The following is a 19,411-nucleotide window of genomic DNA, read 5'->3' as shown; positions in this document are numbered from 1 at the left end:
AGGGCACGTTGCCCGGTACAAGAAACACTGCTTTTTTGCGTGGCAGCAACTCAAGCAAAATGCCTAACCCATCTCACGAGGCACCGCTTCAGTCTTCGTCCTGCCGTCCGCATATACACCAGGCTGCCTCGTGTCGGTCGCCGACAGCGCAACCGCCCCTATAGTATGGCTCCCGCCTGAATCCTCTTGACTCGGTTCCACCGCACTTTTAAATTACCAGTCTACGTTGTCGCCGGAAGTGTCCGCAAAATGTGCCTCCGGAAGTTGGTCCCCTCGTGACGTCATCACCAAGTAATTTAATGTCGCCCTCTGCTTCGTGTGACCAGAAAGTGTGACCAGAAAACGTCCTTAGCATTCACACTTCAACAAAACACCGCCAGGAGTCGAACCACCATCCTTCCGATTCCCCGGCTGGTTCTCTGCCGAGCGCGCTAACCCCTACTCCACGCACCGGGTTGGTTTTTAACAGGGTGGTTATTACTGAAAAGACGCAATTTTGTTCTGATATGTCCTGCAACGAACCTTGAAAAAAAAATCGAATTTATTTACTTTGCTATTCTATTCGATACGTCACTGCAATTACGTATGTTGATGCACCCGTTGATATGCTTTTTTTTTTCTATTAGACTACATATTCTATGGAAAATTAAAATGAGAGATCGGCACTGTGAATCAGCTGTTTCGACACATCTCATTTCGGTCAAATGATTGTTCAACTTAAGGAAGCGCGTCAACAGGCCGACTTTGAACCGCAGCGGCACTATCGGTGAAGTGCCCTGTTGCCCTTTATTTTGAGGTGTCTTTTGCAGAGAATTTCATAAAATCTCTGTAAATAGTTCATGCAGATATTGCATATTTTCGGTCTAATAAATACTCTGCGCCTGGCTCATGAGCACCATTTAGTAATTCTCCTTGTCTGGCGTAAGGACGGCGTAGGGCGCTGAGGGAAAGGAAAACGGTGACGGTAAGCAAGAAAAAGAGATTAAAATGAATAAATATTTCAAAAAGCTGCTCCCGAGGATAAGGGCAAAGTCAATGGTTTGGTGACGTCACTGAGACATTGTCATAGCCATAAGTAATGTGTCATGCGATATCATAAGTCGATGGCATCAAAAGGTATGCGCTGCCATGAGTCTGTGACGTCACTACCAGTGACGTCAGTGGCTTGATGAGTCAAACAGCCAGCTAATCGGGAAGGCTGCGTCAAACTAGCCGCCATGTCGCGAGACACCGACATCCGACTAAAAAAAAAAATACACAGTTAAAGTCGTTGATTAGAAGTCACCAACGCCGTGGCAGCTCTAATGCTATCGCATTCTTATAATGCAGTTTGCGCAGTAATCTCTAAGCTTTACCTTTGGTCCCGCGCTGGTCACATCCTGACCCCAATGACTGACAGCTCGCTCATGCGTAATTGCACTGCACGCGCATCCACCAAAACGAATCGGAACACTGAGAAGGGCGCGGGGGCCTCACAATACAGTGTTTTCACGTTACATCCGCTTGGTTGCGAATTAAGACCTCAGCAAATTTCACTTCTTGCTTTTTCCTCGCATGCTGTGAATCGTTGAAATCCTGGTGACGAATGGAAGCAGGTGGTATTGTAATGACCACATTATACCGAAAAATACCCCGGCGTCTATACACTGCTGAAACTTCAGGATAGCTCCGCCTGCAAAGAAAGGGGTGCCCAAAGAAAGAAAAATTGACGACTGCCAATTGTAGGCTTATGCAGTGAAAGAAGAGCCGAAAGTCATAAGTCAGTTTGAACAACAACCATTCCAAGCTTTGCCGGTCCATCTGGAAACCGCTCCGACAGTGCGTTTCTGATTATAATACTTACCAGTTGTTCTCCCGTCACTGATGTAGGAAAATTGTGTTCTTATTTTTGTACAGTTGTACAGGTGTCCTTGGAGATATCATAAACAAATTAAAGCAACACAAAACAACAAGTGAGGCATGACCGCAAGTATTGGGGACCGGAACAAGCCTAACTGCTATGTCCTTCTTTTTTTTTTTCATTTCTAGCAAATAATTTGGGCTTTAAAAAAATAACATTCACTAATGCACTATCGCAAGTGTTCTATTACGTGTTCTCGAAATTTCAGCGCAGTATGAGTGGCGGGGCCACCATAAAAGAACGCCAAATGCACGGACAGCACTTTCTTTTGTGTTCACGAACTGTGCATGCAGTGCCGCAGGAGAACAGCGTATCACTGCCTACAAAGCTTTGCCGCAATTCTAAAGAGGAGATTCGCCGGCCGTTTATACAGGTGTTCATACCGCATGATTGCAAAACGCAATCTTGGCCACGTATTCCCAGTTTGCGTCGTTTTCAGACGTGTCGTTTTAGCCCTCACTTCGAGTCGCCTGACTGGTGGAAACATCGAAAACGGATGTCAGTTGGTTTGTCACCACTTCCGATTCCATCGGTTCCGATAATCAGACGAGGGCGAACAAATTAGCTGTGGTTTAGCTTGCGGTTAAACCTGGAGTTACGTGAGAGCAATCTGCATGGCTACGCTTAGGTTCGGCTTGAAAGTAAACACATGACTTTTGCACATAGTAGTTTACTCTATGGTTTCAGCTTTATTTATGCTATAGGGAAATCATTTCAAGTATGAGTATCCCTTGCCTCTCGTCGTTGACCATTCTCATTTGGGTGTAGAACACTGCTAGTGGTATGACATCGTCTCTAGGTCGAACTCCAGGGCACCGCCGTCACATCATTCGAACGAACCTTCAGTCCTAGCAACTCGTTGTTGACGTTCTCCTCTACAAACTACCGAGTTATCTGTCTTCTTCTTCTTTCTTCGCTCTTCGGACAGGCACAGACAGGCACGGACTGGCGAGAAGGCGAGACTGTGGCCAATGTAGCACTCGCTACAAAAACGACACTTCTGGAAACGACGCGAACTCAGAATACGGACCCTGGTCGTACTGGTCACCAGTGCAAACGCCATGCTGTGTTGCTTAGGTAGTGCTCTGAAAGCTGTTGCTGTTTGCACGAGACGAATTATTTCTAACTAGCTTTATTTTTCTACCGCATGCTCATGATGTTGCTGAGTTTGTTCAGTTATTCTATACATGTGTACATATACACTTACCAGGTGCGCACGACGGATTCAACTGCCACCTGCCATGGCAGGCAGCCGTCAATAAAACTCAATTGAAATTAACTAATTTGAGTGTCCAATTTCCAGCACGGCAGGTGGTAAATAAATTATATTGCCACCTGCCCACCATGAAAGGCAGCCACCTGCCAATGTAGAAAGAGTAATTCCCCTCAACAATTTTTGGGAGAGAGAGGAAGGAAAATTGTGAGGGGGAAGAGAGAAAGAGATGGAGGAGACGAGTGGCCTAATTGCTTAAGAGCTCCTGGCAAAAGCGGAGATATGTGCAACATGGGGGTGGTCCTGTGGCAGAAAACTGTCAAACCAAAGCTATGACAACTTTCGATCCCTGATCGTCTAAGCCCGTGTAAGCTTAGCTTTGCCAATTTTTTGAAACAGGACAAGTTAAGTGTAATCCCTGCTAATATGTATAAGCTAACAGCACGGTGCAAAAATATTATACAGTAGCTAACTGTAGTGTTCGTCGTCTTATGTCGTCTTTGCAAATAGCGCTGCTGTGACAACGTGCGTCCCATTCGAGCGTTCCAGACAGTTATGAACTAAACTACCGCTGGCTCTATAACGGTAGTGGAAAGTTTAGCTGCATGTGAATATCACCGCACCACAAGCATGCTGTCAAAGGCATGAGGTGCATCTTTTAAAAGCCCTAATACAACCGCGTTTTAAGTTTATATTAGTATTTAGCTCGCAAAAATATTATATGGTGCCCAATATTGGTTAGCACGTTAAAATATAGAAAGAAAACAGTGCAGAGATGAAAACCAGAAATCCGGGGTAGAACTTTACAACGAAGCGAGCGCCCTCTACGCTGCCAGAGCTGTATGCTGTCGGGTAATCCGCTCTGGTGATCCGCCCAACACATGGTTGAGTACCAAGACAACAAACAGACTCTGGGCGTTTTTCGGCAGCTTAGGTAAACTAACGATCGCATCTAGTAGTTGATCGTCACTGAGCTGAAAATGCCATGCTAGCTCCACCAAAGCAATTAGCTTTAAAGGGATATTTGTCTGTGTAGGGGGTAACAGTGTTGATTTGCTTCTGGGTCAAATTCGTGAGAGTGAGAAAACAGGTGAAAAGCATCTGGAAAACGGTTTGAAAGCCTTATTTTTGGTAGGCAACGTGCTGCAATTCTTTTTAAAGAAGACATGCGAACACCTGAAAATCGAATCGAGCATTAATGCCGAGCGTCCAAGTAAAGGCGAAGCTCACAAAGAAGCAGTCGGATCAAGAAATTAGCGCTAAGGTCTTGGTCAGGGCTAAGCACAATTACGCATTAGTTCCTACTTGCCGACTGTTAGATACCTGTTATTAAATCTTGTATATATTTTGTGCTACTCTTTTAGTGTATTCGTTACGTATAAGTGATTTCCTACTTTGCCAAATGGAGGGCAGCTTTGTCGGCGAGGAGTCTTTTTAAACACGCCCCGATGCTGTTAGGTTAGTTGAAGTCATCATTCAAGAAAGAGGCATCACTATGGAAAGCAGATTGGGTTATCTTCAGGTTGCGAAGGAATTAGTATTGAGCGCTTAAAAAAAAATGATGTTAAACTGTCATATTGCGTACCCGTTGTGCGCTGAAAATAGCAGAATCTGAAACGAATTACGCGAATTTGAGTTAATGTTGTGCAATTCTTGTTGCGAGTTCTTGTCGAAACCTTGGTCTATGTCACTTTGGCTCTCAGAGCAAGGAAGACAACATGGCCTGGCTCCACATATCTCTCGCGCCCTCCGAAATCAAGGGAGCACAAGCGATCATGATGACGCGTATTTGGAGCGAGAAGTGAGTTTCATTGATTAAAGGGCGTGAATTGAAGGCTGCGGGAAGTAACGTATCTGCCAAAACAGCGATTTACAGGCGTCAGTTATGCCTACGTGCTTTTTCGCGGTCGCCTCAAGACAATTAAGCAAAGAATGCGACTTCATAACATGACTTCATCCGACACGCACTCATGGCACACAAGACCAAGTGCAGGGTCGCGTGACTGAAGCTGCAGCTACACAACCAGTTTTTTGTCTTGACATAAGAAGGAGCACTTTCAAGAACACCCATTTCTCTACCGATATGAGCTCAAAGAAATCAAAGAGAGCTATTTTATGGCGCTACATGACTTTTTGCTCATTTGGAGTCAACTAACTCGGAAACCGCTGGGTACTGTGTTGGACTTAAAAAGAAAATAGCCTTCACCTTCCCGGATTTCTCGGTTTTATGCTCGGCTCAGAGCTTCTGGCCAATTTTGTGTTTAAGCTTAACGAGGATATTTTGCTAAAAAAAAAGAAAAACAAAGATCACTTTGTTCTAAAAGCGACAGCGACACGCACGTCAGCGGACTTGGCTGAGAGGGAGATAGAGTGACAGACGACTGCAAACGATATACTTTAGCATACATCTAGCGACCCCAGATGAGCAAGTTTGTTAAAGTGCAAATTGTGTTATTTAACTGCCTGAAGTGATACACAAAGTGCGAGAAAGGCCATGGAGGAGAAAATTGGATCAGTTTAGACCACCTGGGATTTCTTTAAATGTGGTGGCATTCCGTAGCACATACGTGTTTTTATATCTAGCCTTCACTGAAGTACGGCCGCTGAAGCAGGCATCGAAACAGCCACCTAGGCATCACCAGCCAAACGCCAAAGACACTGAGCTTCCCCGGCAGGTTGAAAATATGATTAGTGGAACAGATATTAAGATAATTAACTGTCAATGTGTGTGCCTATTTCAATAGGGCCTCACACGCTATGTCGATGACTACATCCTTATTCTTGAGGGGAGCCAGGTCCTGCTCGAGGAAGGCCTTCATCTGGTTCTGCAATGATTTGATGTAGTTGAGGGCAGGCAGGCCATCGCCGAGTCCGACAGGGAAAGAGGTCAGCTTGTTAGCACTGCATGTCATGAGCTTCATCTTCAGTATGTTCACAGGAACTTCGGGGCGAACTCAGATTAGAAAGAATAATATATATATTAGAAGGAACCAAAGTGAAAATGGAGGAAAATGACACAAGATAACTAGGAAAACCAACAAATATATGAAAGCTACAGCTGCAAATAGGCGCCGCCAACTTGATCTAGTCCCGTCGTCACAAGCCAAGCTCTTAAAGGTTAGATCGCAAGTAGGAGAGAAAAAAAGCCTGTTATTACCTTAGGTCACACGTACTTCTTGAATACAATAAAGTAAAATGAAGCTCACAGATGCAAAGCTAAGTATTTCCTTTGTGAACTTATGAAATCTGGATGAAACGCCGTAAACGAGGCCCCCTTGCTTCCCGCTGTCAAAAACGACTTTACCTAATTGAGTCAGGTTTAATGCATTAAGTATTCGAACAGCCCTTTTCTCGTATGCTGTTTCATTTTGTACTGTCGTGAACGTTTCACGAGATACAAAGTACGGCTTAATTATAAATGCTTTAAAACGTTATTCGGGAAGGTGTTTTGCTTCGGCAGTTACTACATCAGTTTAAGGATTAGTGAAATAATGTCCGGTGAAGATGAGGGCGGTGGTTGTACCAAACTGTAGGTGAACAAAGAAACATGGCCTTAAAGTGATAACAATAAAATCTGCATTTTGTGTGACTTCTAACTGCGTTTCTGATTAAGTGGAACGGCTTCTAAGTGGCTATAAGTGGCTATGGCCGCGTTTCTAAGCCAAAGGAAATGTGACGTATGGTACACGGGGTTTAACGTCTCCGGTTTACATCGATAACAAATACCCTATACGGAGAGGCTTAGGTAACTTCACCAGCTTGGACTCTTTAACGTGAACTTTGGTCGCAAAGTAAACCGGGGCTGTGGATTTCGCGTATATGGAAGCGCGGCCGCCGAGGACGGAATAGTGCCCACGACTTACGGGACAGCGGTCATTAAACCAACACAACGGAACAAATAACTCACATAAAATGGCTGACATATGCTTAGGAGCTCTGCGATAAAGCTACTTGCCTGCCTTCGATGCGTACACTGCTTGTAGCGATGTGCTGCAGGTACCCTGACCGTTGCACATGCGCCATGAGCCTATCGAGGGCAAGACAAGGCCCGTGAGAAGTTTAAGCGAGCCTGTGTTAACTCACACCAGGTCGAGTGATTTCAAGTTAGGCGCCAGCATAGGCAGCAAGTCCCTGCTGAAGTGAGCGAAGTCCGTGCCACGGAATATAAGGTGTTCCAAATTCACGAGATCGCTGATCCATCCACTCTCTACAGACTCGATGTGCGAGTTGTCAGTGTTCAGAATCTTAACGCTCTTAGGTAGATGATTGAAGTCTCGTATCAAGCGAAGACGTCTGTAATCCTCAAGATCCAGAGCTTCCAGCTGGCGCTGTCCCGCCAGCAGGGTGAGCGACGAAGGTAAGGTGCTCTCCATGAATATGAGTCGTTCCAAAGTGTCTTCAAGGCCGCCGAATGGTTTATCCGTCGAAGTGGCAGTAAGGTCAAAGCAACCTAGTTCAACCCTCTTCAGTTCCAACATTGTGACTTTGAGTCCTGCGAAGGCTGCCGGAGGCAACGACGGGAGTTGGGAGTCGACAAGCTGAAACCATGTCTTCATCGCGGGTGACTCACGTTGGACGTGAGGGAGAAAGTCTTCAGAGGAATGGAAACCAATGCACGTGCATTTTTGGGGGACGCGAACTTGAAAGAACACGTAAAAGTCAACAGCTATAGAAATAAATGAATAAATGAAAGCACACTGGATCGGTGACTGAAATGGCCGCGGATAGGGAAAACAAGATTACAGCGCTGCGCCGAAGCATTTCGTTAGGCATGACGGCTATACTTAGTTGATATAGATTTCAAAAGTGAATAAAACGGATGAAAATGACCCGACTTCGCAAGCTGTCGAACGCTGTAGATACCACTAGTCGTTTTCTTTTCTTCTTTTTTTTTTTTTTTACATTATGATACTTAAAGGTTGGCAACAAGAGTTATATGGAACCGGTGCGATGTGAAGAATGATAGAATTTGGTCATTCTCGCACTAAGTTCGAGAAGTGTCCGTAGAAGATATAGATCTGGTGCAACAGTGACGTCAACAGAGCAAACGCCGGGCTGTGGTGATAGGTTGTTTTCGGCTGACGCGACGTCTCTATCTTGGGGTCAGCCGCGTTGGTGGTTGTATTTCGAGCATGCGATTTTTTTCTCTGTCGCCATTGGCGACGTCTTGGAATCAGATACTTTTATCGCGGCGGGCAACCCGAGGAAGCCCGGAGGAAAAACAAAATGCGTAAATAAACGACCACGACCCCAAGACAGTGACTTGAAGCCGGATGTAATAATAATAATGATTGGTTCCTTCCTTCACAGGAAGGGAAAGGCGCAGTATATGTCACACTTGTTTCTGTGAACACCTGAACCGTGATATGAGGGAAGGGAGGAATGTGGGAGTCAAAGTGGAAAGAGAGAAAGAGGAGCCATAGTGGAAGGCTACGAAGTAATTTCGACCACCTGGGGATCTAGCGTGCGCTGACATCGCACAGCACACGGACGCCTATCTGCGTAACTTGCAACCTGTCTCTCAGCATAAAGTATCGAAGATGTTGTACAAGAATGTGAAACATGTTTATCGATGATAGTATGGTATACGCCGGTATAAGAAGCGAGCATGACACGCAATCGGCAAGCGCCGAAGGTGCAATGAAAACTATGCGTGTGAAGGAGAACGTCATCATCATCAAGTGGATTTTATTGAAAATAAGAAAGATAATGAAGGAAAAGCTTTGTGATATAGCGCTCGATGGCACCTGAGTTGCGGGGGCGGAAACAAAGAGACAATGAGCTGACAGTAAGAGTAAATAAAAAAAAAGGGGGGGGGGGGGGGGGGTAGTGAGACAGGACACAGTAAGGGAATGGTAAAAAAATTTGTCGTAGTCTTACTCTGGTGAACCCTTGTTGAATTGAGATAGCAATGGCGGAAGCTTCTTTTACCTGCGACATTATTCCCCTGTCACGCCCTATCAGTGTAAGGTTCTACATTATTCAGGACGCTTAAGCTCGCCCTTTAAGGGTATGACGCGAGAGCGTAAGCAACCAGCCCACATTTACAAAAAAGGGTTCAATGCTGCTGAACCGAATGTGGAGCGAATGCTGTTGTTGTTGTTCTCCTCTAATTTGATTAGCTGCCGGTGATCGAGCGTTTTTCTTCTTATTCAGGACGACGCAACGGGCCAAAACCCGGCGAAATATTGCTATCGCAATAAAGATAATAAAAAGACATTATAAGAGCACGACGCCCACTCGCGGTCGTCTTAGCACTACACAGCTGCACTGCACAGCTCTGCACTACGGGTGGGTATCCACTGGTCGCATAGCACACAAAAGTATGGCGAAAATTAAAGCTCTACCTTTAACGGCATGACGCGATAGACTCGGCTACGACACCACATGTGAAGCATCGGTTTTACAAGCCGTATGAACGTGCCTCAGTGGCCTATGGGGGTAACGTGAATGCAAGGGTCCTGGCAGGCTGATTCTGATATTCCCCTCTCATACGAAAGGAAATGCCCTGTTTGGCAGCTCCTGCTGAACGTAACGTCAGGCAAGCCTATATGCTCACTCCCTGCGTGGCCATGTCAGCTACCAGCTACCGCCTGCCAGCGCAATGCTCATGCACGGTCCCGCTCACAACAGCAACGCCAGCGCTGATATCTGATTTTCAGGTTAACTAGGACTTTAAAGCTATCTCGTTAAAACCGAATTCGTGGGCAAAAAGAAACCGCGGTTGAGGACAGGGTCGTACGACGAATTCTCGCGACCCTCGAGTCGAGTTCTCAGTCTTATCGGCATAAGAAGATAACCATGGGTCCTTGTGAGCAGAGCAAACAAGGGCAAAAACAGGATTTTGAGCATTATTTGTCGCAGGAGCAATATTGTTCTTTCAATAATTCTGGGTCTAAAATTAATTCTAATGAGAAAAGAAAATATTTGAACTGTTCAGGGTATTTTAAAAACTACTACCAGGGAAATGAGGGAAATTTCTGGAGTCTAAGAAAAACGCCACAGCAGAGAAAAGTGCGAACCCACCAATAAATATAGAAACGAAACGGCTATAACATAAGAGCGCATTCGAAAAATTAGTGCTCCCGTTCTAATTACACACTGCAGTTAATGCACGATATTGATAAGGCTCATAGACGTTATGGTTGCCTAACATACATTAATAGAGTGATGAATATTCTCTCATGCTTTCCGTACTGAGTTTATACTCTCATCAATGAACTGCTGAAAGGACAGCGCTGCCTCCTTGGTCGCAATGTACTCGCCAAGTTTGCGAAGTCCATGTTGACGACGCAGATCTCTTGGCTCAATAAATATGAAGATTGGATTCTGGATAATTTGTTTACCCCTCCGAATAGCTGCTGATTTACCAGCTTGAAATGCGCTGATCAGTGCAGGAAACAATAAATAAACACGCACAAAGGGTATGTACTTGGCATATTCATGTAGTTACAGACAGAAATGAATATAAAATACAACAAAATGATGCGGGGAAATCTGGATCACCGAAATAATTTCAGAATTAAGCAGAAAAAAATTGTTAATTAATGGACCACCACTGTGTGGGATACGCAAATACGAAGGAAAAGACTATGCTAATGCTATACACGTGCAGATTATTTCCCAAGAAATAAAGCGCACGCACGCACGCACGCACGCACGCACGCACGCACGCACGCACACACACACACACACACACACACACACACACACACACACACACACACACACACACACACACACACACACACACACACACACACACACACACACACACACACACACACACACACACACACACACACACACACACACACACACACACACACACACACACACACACACACACACACACACACACACACACACACACACACACACACACACACACACACACACACACACACACACACACACGCGCGCGCGCGCGCGCGCAGCGCAAGCACTCCTGGCCGCGCTGCTGCCCGCATCTTCGTCCATAAAATTATTTTTGCTTTTATTTGCTTTTGTATTATTTCTAATAAATTGCATATTTTTATTGTATTTACTGCTGTTATTTTTTATTTTACTATATTTTTCAAATCATAATTCTTTATTCATCGATACTTAGCATCGGAAACTCTTGACTTTCCTTCCTGAGCAGTTTTAAATCTTTAGCATATTTTTCATTTCGTCAGATAAATAATTTATCAATTACGTGTGAAGTTTTCTTAATTAACATAATCTAGCATTGGATTTTCACTGAGAACATTTTGACCCCTTTAAGTTCCTCGCTCCCTCCCTCAATATATGAATAAACAAAAAACCAATAAATAAATAAATCAGCTGCCGTCAGCACAAGCGAACTGTCGGTCCTATAGAGTTATCTAGGAGAGTTCACAACTTTCACAGTTAAGCTCCCATTCGCTCAAGCGAGTGGCTAGAGTGTTGCGAAGTTGCCTACGGAGACACGAGACGACGAAGAAAACTCACAGGTGAAAGATGGTATGTCTTTGTACGTTTAATACACAAGGAGTGGTGACGAGCTCGTCCCGAACGCACTGGTTGACTCTACGGTAGCGGGTGTTGAGACGTTTTCCTCGCATTTGAGCGCTCTGCGGGTCACGTTGATGATGTTCTTGTCCTTAAGTTCGGGCGGACTTGCGCACTCGAAGTAGTACCATCTAGACGGGTAGTCCAGGATGAACGACAGGTTGCAGTCGCAGTGCACAGGGTTGACTGCGCGAAGAAGGACCCCGGATTGAGTACTAAGATAGCAAACAGACGCTCGGTGTTTTTAGGCAGTTTAAGTAAACGAGTGGCGCCAGTTGTGATGCGGTAGTCGCTGAGCAGAAAATGCCTTGCAAGCCGTACCTTATAAGCTAGGCTGCAAAGGAATATTTGCCTTTGTACATGCTAACAGTGTGCTTTCGCTGGTGGGTGAATTACGTGAGAAAACATGTGAAAATCACGTGGAAAATGGTTTGAAAGCCTTATTTTCGTAGGAAACTTGCTGCAATTCTTTCTAAAAAAAGACATGCGAGACTTGAAAGCCGAATTGAGTATTAATACAAAGCATCCGAGAAATGAAGCAGCCCACACACAGGAAGTAGAAGCACCTTTTCAAGAAACTAGCGCAATGATCTTGGTCAGGCCTGAACACAGTAGGCATTATTCCTACTTAGTGACATGGCGTTAGATACCTCGTAATGAAATCTTATTTATATTTTGTGTCACTCTGCTAGTGTATTCGTTACGCAAGTGGATATCATGCCATGACAAATAACAAGTACCGCCTTTGCCAAAAGTAACCGGGCTGCGTGTTCCGCTTCTCAGACGGGTAGCAGAGAATTGATACCACTTCTGAAGCTGTACATCAGTGCAAAACAAAGGCGAGCTCTTGCCCTCACTTCTTAGCAAGCTGTGATCCTCTAGAAATCCATGTTGGCTTTAGAATACAAGCAAAAAGCAAATCATGCTGCCCGGTTACTTTTGGCAAAGACGGTACCTTTGCCAGGCACGGCGAGGAGTCTTTTTACGCCCCGCGTGCTGTTAGGTTATTTGAAGTCATCACACGAGAAAGAGTCATCAGTACGGAAAGCAGATTAAAAGCAATATTACTGTGAAGTATGTTCAGGTTGCCAAGGAACCAGTACTGGGCCCGTAAAAAGTGACGTCGCACTGCCGCAGTGTGTTCCCGTTTTGTGCTGAAATTGGCAGAATCTGATACGAATGCAGCGAATTCAAGTTAATGTTGTGCAATGTTTGCTACAAGTAAGGCTGGGGAGGACAAGGATTATATCTAGTTGGCGACTAGACACGAAACCTTGGTTTATATCTCTTCGGCTCTGAGAGCAAAGAATACAACATGGCCTAGCTGCACAAATCCCCTCCGCAACGCCGAAATCAAGGGAGAGTGCGCACGAGCGATCACGATTACGCGTATTTGGGGCGAACATTGAACTTTATTGATAAGAGGCTTGGATTGAAGACACAGAAAAGTAACTTGCTAGCTAAAATTACTATTTACGGACGCCTGTTATGCCTATGTGCTTTTTGCTCGGTTGCATAAAGAACAAGCTGTTAATAACATGGCGTTATCCTACACTCGCTTTCGTGTACACAAGACGCAGTGCAGGATCGCGCGGCTGCATGAAGCAGCAGCCTCCTAGCCGGTTTTTTTTTTTAACTCGACATAAGAAGCAGCACCTTCAAGAACAGCGATTTTTCTACTGCTATGAGCTCAAAGAAACAAAAAAGGGCTATTTTACGGTGCTGGAGAACTTTATATTCACTTGAAGTCAAAGATCTCGAAAATTGGTGTGTAAAATGCTGGACTGAAATAGAAAATCGCCTCCGGTCCCATGTTTTTATCTTTTATCTTTGCTTTTATCTTTGGCTCAGAACTTCTCATCCGTTTTATGTTTAAGCTTAATGAGGGTGTTTTGCTAATGTAGGTCGTAGGACGTTTGTCTAAAGGCCACAGTGTCACGTACAGCCTTTATCAAAAGTTTACAGCCCAGGGGGTCTACTTCTGAGCGATACTATGTGGCTCGTAATGCATTCCCAGGTTTCCATAAAGAACCACCTGGGGTTTATTTATATGTGGTGGCATTCCTTAGAACATAATTTTGTATTTGGCCTTCACTGAACTACGGCCGCTGAACCTGGTATGAAACCAGACACCTTGGCATCACCAGCTGAACGGCAAAACCATTGAGCTCTCGAGGCTGGTTAAAATATAACGAGTAGAACATAGATTAACATAACTATAGTTAAAAATATCTGCGCATATTTGAATAGGGCCTTACACGCTATGTCGATGACTACATCCTTATTCCTGAGGGGAGCCAGGTCCTGTTCTCGGAATGTCTTCATCTGGTTCTGCAATAATTTTATGTAGTTGAGGGCAGGCAGGTCATCGCCGAGTCCGGCAGGGAAAGAGGCCAGCTTGTTCCCACTGCAAGTCATCATAAGCAAAGCTTCACGTTCAGTATGTTCACAGGAACTTCGGGGCGAACTCAGATTGGAAAGAAGAATAGATTTCAAAACACAAAAGTGGCAATGAAGGATCAACAAAAATAGTTTGTTACTACCTCAGGTCACACGTACTACTTCTCGAATACATCATCATCATCATCATCATCATCATCATCATCATCATCGGCCTGATTATACCCATTGCAGGGCGAAGGCCTCTCCCATATTTCTCCACTTAACCCGGTTCTGTGCTAGCTGCATCCACTTGACCCCTGCGAACTTCTTAATCTCATCCGCCCACCTAACTTTCTGCCGCCCCCTGCTACGCTTTCCTTCCCTTGGAATCCAGTTTGTTACCTTCAGCGACCATCGGTTATCCTCTCTTCGCACTACATGTCCTGCCCATGTCCATTTCTTCTTTTTAATTTCTACTAGAATGTCGGTAACTTGAGTTATTTCTCTGACCCACTCTGCACGCTTTCTATCTCTTAATGTTACCCCTACCATTTTTCGTTCCATAGCCCTCTGGGTTGTCCTCAACTTAAGTAGAACTCTCTTGGTTAGCCTCCCTGTTTCAGCCCCATAGGTGAGTACAGGCAAGATGCAACTGTTGTATACTTTCCTCTTGAGCGATACCGGTAAGCTGCTAGTCATAATCTGCGAGTACTTGCCAAATGCGCTCCATCCCAATCTTATTCTTCTTGTTATTTCCTTTTAATGGTCCGGATCTGCGGTTACTACCTGTCCTAAGTAGACATATTCGCCTACTACTTCCAGTATTTCGCAACCTAATGTAAACTGCTGTTCCTTCCCGAGGCTGTTGAACATTACCTTAGTCTTCTGCATATTGATTTTCAAGCCTACCTTTCTACTTTTTCTGTCTAGGTCATCAATCATTATTTGCAGTTCATCCCCCCGAATTGCTTAGCAAGGCAATGTCATCGGCAAATCGCAGATTACTGAGGTATTCTCCATCTACCCTTATCCCTAACTGCTCCCATTCCAAGTCTCTGAATACTTCTTCTAAACAAGCTGTGAATAGTACTGGGGAGATTGTGTCTCCTTGCCTAACACCTGTCTTTATGGGAATTTTGTTACTTGCTTTATGCAGAACTATGGTTGCTGTGCAGCCACTATATATATCTTCCAGCACTTTCACGTACGGCTCGTCTACCCCCTGATTTCGCAATGCCTGCATCACCGCCGAAGTTTCAACTGAGTCAAATGCTTTTTCGTAATCAATGAATGCTATGTATAAGGGCTGGTTATATTCCGAGCATTTTTCTATCACCTGATTGATGGTATGGATATGATCGATAGTAGAGTACCGTTTCCGAAACCCCGCTTGATCCTCTGCTTGATTGCAGTCTAAGGTTGTCCTGATTCTATTAGTGATTACCTTAGTAAATACCTTATACGTAACAGACAGTAAGCTGATTGGCCTGTAATTTTTAAGGTCCTTAGAGTCCCCTTTCTTGTGAATGAGGATAATGTTTGCATTCTTCCATGGTTCCGGTACCTTCGATGACACCAGGCACTGCGTATACAGGGTGGCCAGTTTTTCTAGCACGATATCCCCCCCCCCCCCCCCCCCCCCGTCCTTCAGCAAGTCTGTAGTTATATGATCCTCTTCAGCTGATTTCCCCCTTTTCATAGTTTCTAGTGCTTTCTTGACCTCGTCCTTCGTCACTGGTGGAACGTCTGACTGTTTTTCCCTACCGCCAATCTCATTACGGTCCTGACCACTTTGGCTACTGTAGAGATCTGTATAGAACTCCTCGGCTACTTTGACTATCTTTTCCATATTAGTGATGACGTTGCCCGCCTTGTCCCTTATCGCATACATCTGGTTTTTGCCTATGCCCAATTTCTTCTTTACCGCTTTAAGGCTTCCCCCGTTCTTTACAGCATGCTCAATTTTCTCCATGTTATACTTCCTTATATCGGCGACCTTGCGCTTATTGATTAGCTTTGATATCTCGGCCAATTCGATCTGGTCTGTTGGATTGGAAGCTTTCATACTCTGGCGTTTCTTAATCAAATCTTTCGTCTCCTTAGACAGCTTACCGGTATCCTCTCTAACTATCCTACCGCCTACTTCTACCGCGCACTCAGTAATGATATCTCTGAAATTATTGTTCCTTGCCTCTACGGTAATGTCGCCATCCTCAGTTAGAGCTGAATACCTATTCTGTAGCGAGATCCTGAACTCTTCTGCCCTCCCCCTAACCGCTAATTCGTTGATGGGTTTCTTTCTTACTAATCTGTTGCGTTCCTTCTTCAGATTTAGGCTAATTCGGGACCTCACAATCCTGTGGTCACTGCATCGCACTTTCCCGATTACCTCGACATCTTGCATAATGGCGAGGGTTGAACACATTATGAAGTCGATTTCATTTTTAGTCCCCCGTTAGGGCTTTTCCATGTCCATTTCCGATTCTTCCGTTTGCTGAAGAAGGTATTCATGATTCGTAAGTTATTGCGCTCTGCAAACTCAACTAGTAACTCCCCCCTGCTATTCCTAGAACCAATGCCATAGTCACCTACTGCCTCGTCTCCTGCCTGTTTTTTCCCTACCTTGGCATTGAAGTCGCCCATTAGTACAGTATACTGCGTCTTTACTTTTCGCATTGCCGATTCTACATCTTCATAGAAGCTTTCAACTGCCTGGTCATCATAACTACATGTAGGTGCATAGGCCTGTACAACCTTGAGTTTATACCGCTTATTAAGCCTAATTACGATGCCTGCAACCCTCTCATTAATACTATAGAATTCATCTATATTACCCGCTATATACTTATTGACAAGGAAACCTACTCCTAGTTGTCGCCTCTCTGGTAAACCTCGATAACACAGTACCTGCCCATCCTTCAGGATGGTATATGCCTCATTAGGCCTCCTAACCTCACTAAGCCCTATGACATCCCATTTCATGCCCTCTAGTTCCTCTAACAGCACTGCTAAACTAGCTTCACTAGCTAGGGTTCTAGCATTAAACGTTGCCAGGGTCAGTTTCCAATGGCGGCCTGTCCAGCGGAGCCAGGCTTTCTTAGCACCCCCTGCTGCGTCACAGGTCTGACCGCCGCCGCTGGTGACTGAGGGCCGGGGTTTTATGGAGCTTATCATAGGAGGTTGTGGCCAATTACTGCACCAGGGTGGCCAACTCCTGTTCTGGTGAGGGAGTGCGTTGCCGGAGGTGTTCAGCGGCATCAGGTCGCACCCCAAACCTGTGTATGCAATTCCATCGACACGCGGACTTTTTTTTTTTTTTTTTCATCCGGTAGAGAATTGCGCGGCACCGGGATTTGAACCCAAATAAAGTAAAACTAAGCTCACGCATACAACTCTAAGTATTTGCTTGCGAACTTATGAAATCTCGATAGACAAGGCCTCCTCGTGCATTTGATCTATTCTCTACTTAATGCTGCTTCACTTAGCACTGTCGTGAATGTTTCACGCGATACAAATTTCGGTTAGCTACAAATGTGGCGGTGGAAATTTCAGACCGAAATTTCTCAATGTGAAAAAAAAAAGTTTCCCAGTGCGGTGCTTTGCTTCGGAAGCCATTAGGCATCGTACATCAATTTAAATGAATAGAGATAACATGTAAAGCACACATGAGGGCAGTGGCTCTACTAGGCGGTAGATGGATGATCAAACATACGTAGCAATAAAATATGCGTATGTGTGAAGACTAACTGCTTTACTGATAGAGCGGAAACGTTTCTAAGCTGCTTTTTCTCAAAGAAGAAAATAATTGCGCACGTACACAGCTCGCAAAGGCGCTCAAATACCCATGGTTCTAAGAGAATGGAAAGGGCGACCTCGCTATTAAAAACGCTGTACAGGAAGGCAAGGCAACTTCGGCCAGCTAGGATTCCTCAACGTACGCTCAGATCGCACAGTTCACGGGCGCCTTGCACTCCGCTTACGTCGAAGCGCGGCCGCGGTGGCCGGAATCGAGCCCGCGACATTAGGCTAAGCAAGCGAGCACCCTAATTATTGAACCAACGCAAGGAACGAATATTAAATAGCTGATATATGACCAGGAGCTCTGTGATAAAGCTGTATGCCTCTCTCCGGTTCGTATCAGCCACGTGCCGGCGCAGTGCAGGTAGTATACACAGGTCGTTGCACATGCTTCATGCGCACAACGGGTGCAAAACCCACAACACAAGCCCCATGAGCAATGCGAGCGAGCCTTTGTTAACTCACGCCAAGTCGAGTGAGGTGAGGTTAGGCGCCGGCATGGGCAGCAAGTCCCTGCTGAAGTGAGTGAGGTCCGTGCCACGGAATATAAGATGTTCCAGATTCACCAAATCGCTGATCCATCCACTTTCTATGGACTCGATGTTCGATCTGTGAATGTAGATAATCTTCACGCTTTTAGGTAGATGATTGAAGTCTCGCGTTAAGCGAAGACGTCTGTAATACTCAATGTCCAGATCTTCCAGCTTCCGCAGACCTGAAAGCAAAATAAGCGATGAAGGTAAAGTGCCCTCCATGAATATGAGCCGTTCCAAAGTGTCTTCAAGGCCGCTGAACGGGTTGTCCGTCGGAGAGGCAGTTGGGTCGAAGCATCCCAATTCTACTCTTTTCAGCTGCAACATTGTGACGTTTAGTCCTGCGAAGGCTGCCGGAGGCAAAGACGGTAGCTGGGAGTCGACAAGCTGAAACCATGTCTTATTCGCAGGTGGCTCTCGTCGCACGTGAACGAGGAAATCTTCAGATGAATGGAAACCAACGCAGGTGTATTTCAGTGGGATACGAACTAGAAAGCACGAAGGATCGGCGACTACAATGGCTGCCGATAGGCACAACAATGTCACAACACGGCGCCGAAGCATTCCGTTAGGGATGGCGGCTATACTTTGTTGATTTAAATCTCAGGATGAAGTTAGGCTACTGAGAATGACTCGACATCTCGAGCCACCCAATGCTGTAGACAACAATGTTGCTTATTTTTTTACATCATAGTACGACTTTGTTAATAAGAAATAGCTGGAACCAGCGAGATGGGAAGAATGACAGAATTCGCTCTCGCACTATGCTTCAAGAGTATTCGCGGGAGATATATTGTTAGAGTCAGGGGCAGATGGCGCTCGGAGCAGTAGTGACGTCAGCACAGCAGCCTTTCTAGGCTGTGATGTAGGTTGTTTATGGTGGAAGCGACGGCTCTATCTCGGGGTCAGCCGCGTTGGTGGGTATTTTTAGGGCACGTGCTTTCTTTCGCTGCCGTGCCTCGGGACATCTTCCAACCAGATACATTTATCGCCGCGGGAAACTCGAGAAAGCCTGGAGGCAACAAAAGATGCGAAATGAAACGACCACGGCTT

The 19,411-nt window shown here is 45.3% G+C and overlaps 2 protein-coding genes across 2 annotated transcripts; both read right to left on the bottom strand.

Annotated features, from left to right (window-relative positions):
* Nucleotides 1–5,845: 5,845 nt before the first annotated feature.
* Nucleotides 5,846–7,669, bottom strand: LOC146185366 (uncharacterized). The gene is made up of 2 exons (XM_084607807.1): nt 7,197–7,669; nt 5,846–6,014 (listed from the first exon to the last, which is right to left on the bottom strand). Exons 1-2 carry the CDS (start codon nt 7,667–7,669, stop codon nt 5,846–5,848), a joined length of 642 nt encoding a protein of 213 aa, XP_084463933.1.
* Nucleotides 7,670–11,613: 3,944 nt separating this feature from the next.
* On the bottom strand, nt 11,614–18,922 carry LOC146185365 (toll-like receptor 9). The gene is made up of 3 exons (XM_084607806.1): nt 18,291–18,922; nt 13,904–14,052; nt 11,614–11,831 (listed from the first exon to the last, which is right to left on the bottom strand). Exons 1-3 carry the CDS (start codon nt 18,920–18,922, stop codon nt 11,614–11,616), a joined length of 999 nt encoding a protein of 332 aa, XP_084463932.1.
* Between the last annotated feature and the right edge of the window lie 489 nt (nt 18,923–19,411).

Source organism: Amblyomma maculatum, chromosome 6, assembly GCF_055883805.1.
Source record: "Amblyomma maculatum isolate TAMU_Amacu chromosome 6, ASM5588380v1, whole genome shotgun sequence".
Classification (NCBI taxonomy): domain Eukaryota; kingdom Metazoa; phylum Arthropoda; class Arachnida; order Ixodida; family Ixodidae; genus Amblyomma; species Amblyomma maculatum.
Note: the sequence above shows the minus strand (reverse complement) of the source record. Positions and strands in the feature narration are given on the sequence as shown.

Excerpts from the sequence above, each read along its gene's own strand:
- LOC146185366 (XM_084607807.1), bottom strand. The coding sequence starts at position 7,669 with ATGAAGACATGGTTTCAGCTTGTCGACTCCCAACTCCCGTCGTTGCCT. Across the intron at positions 6,015-7,196 it reads TTGAAATCACTCGACCTGGT|TGCTAACAAGCTGACCTCTT; the intron begins GTGAGTTAACAC and ends CATGACATGCAG.
- LOC146185365 (XM_084607806.1), bottom strand. The coding sequence starts at position 18,922 with ATGCTTCGGCGCCGTGTTGTGACATTGTTGTGCCTATCGGCAGCCATT. Across the intron at positions 14,053-18,290 it reads CTCACCTCACTCGACTTGGC|TGGGAACAAGCTGGCCTCTT; the intron begins GTGAGTTAACAA and ends GATGACTTGCAG. Across the intron at positions 11,832-13,903 it reads TGTAGTCATCGACATAGCGT|TCAACCCTGTGCACTGCGAC; the intron begins GTAAGGCCCTAT and ends TTCTTCGCGCAG.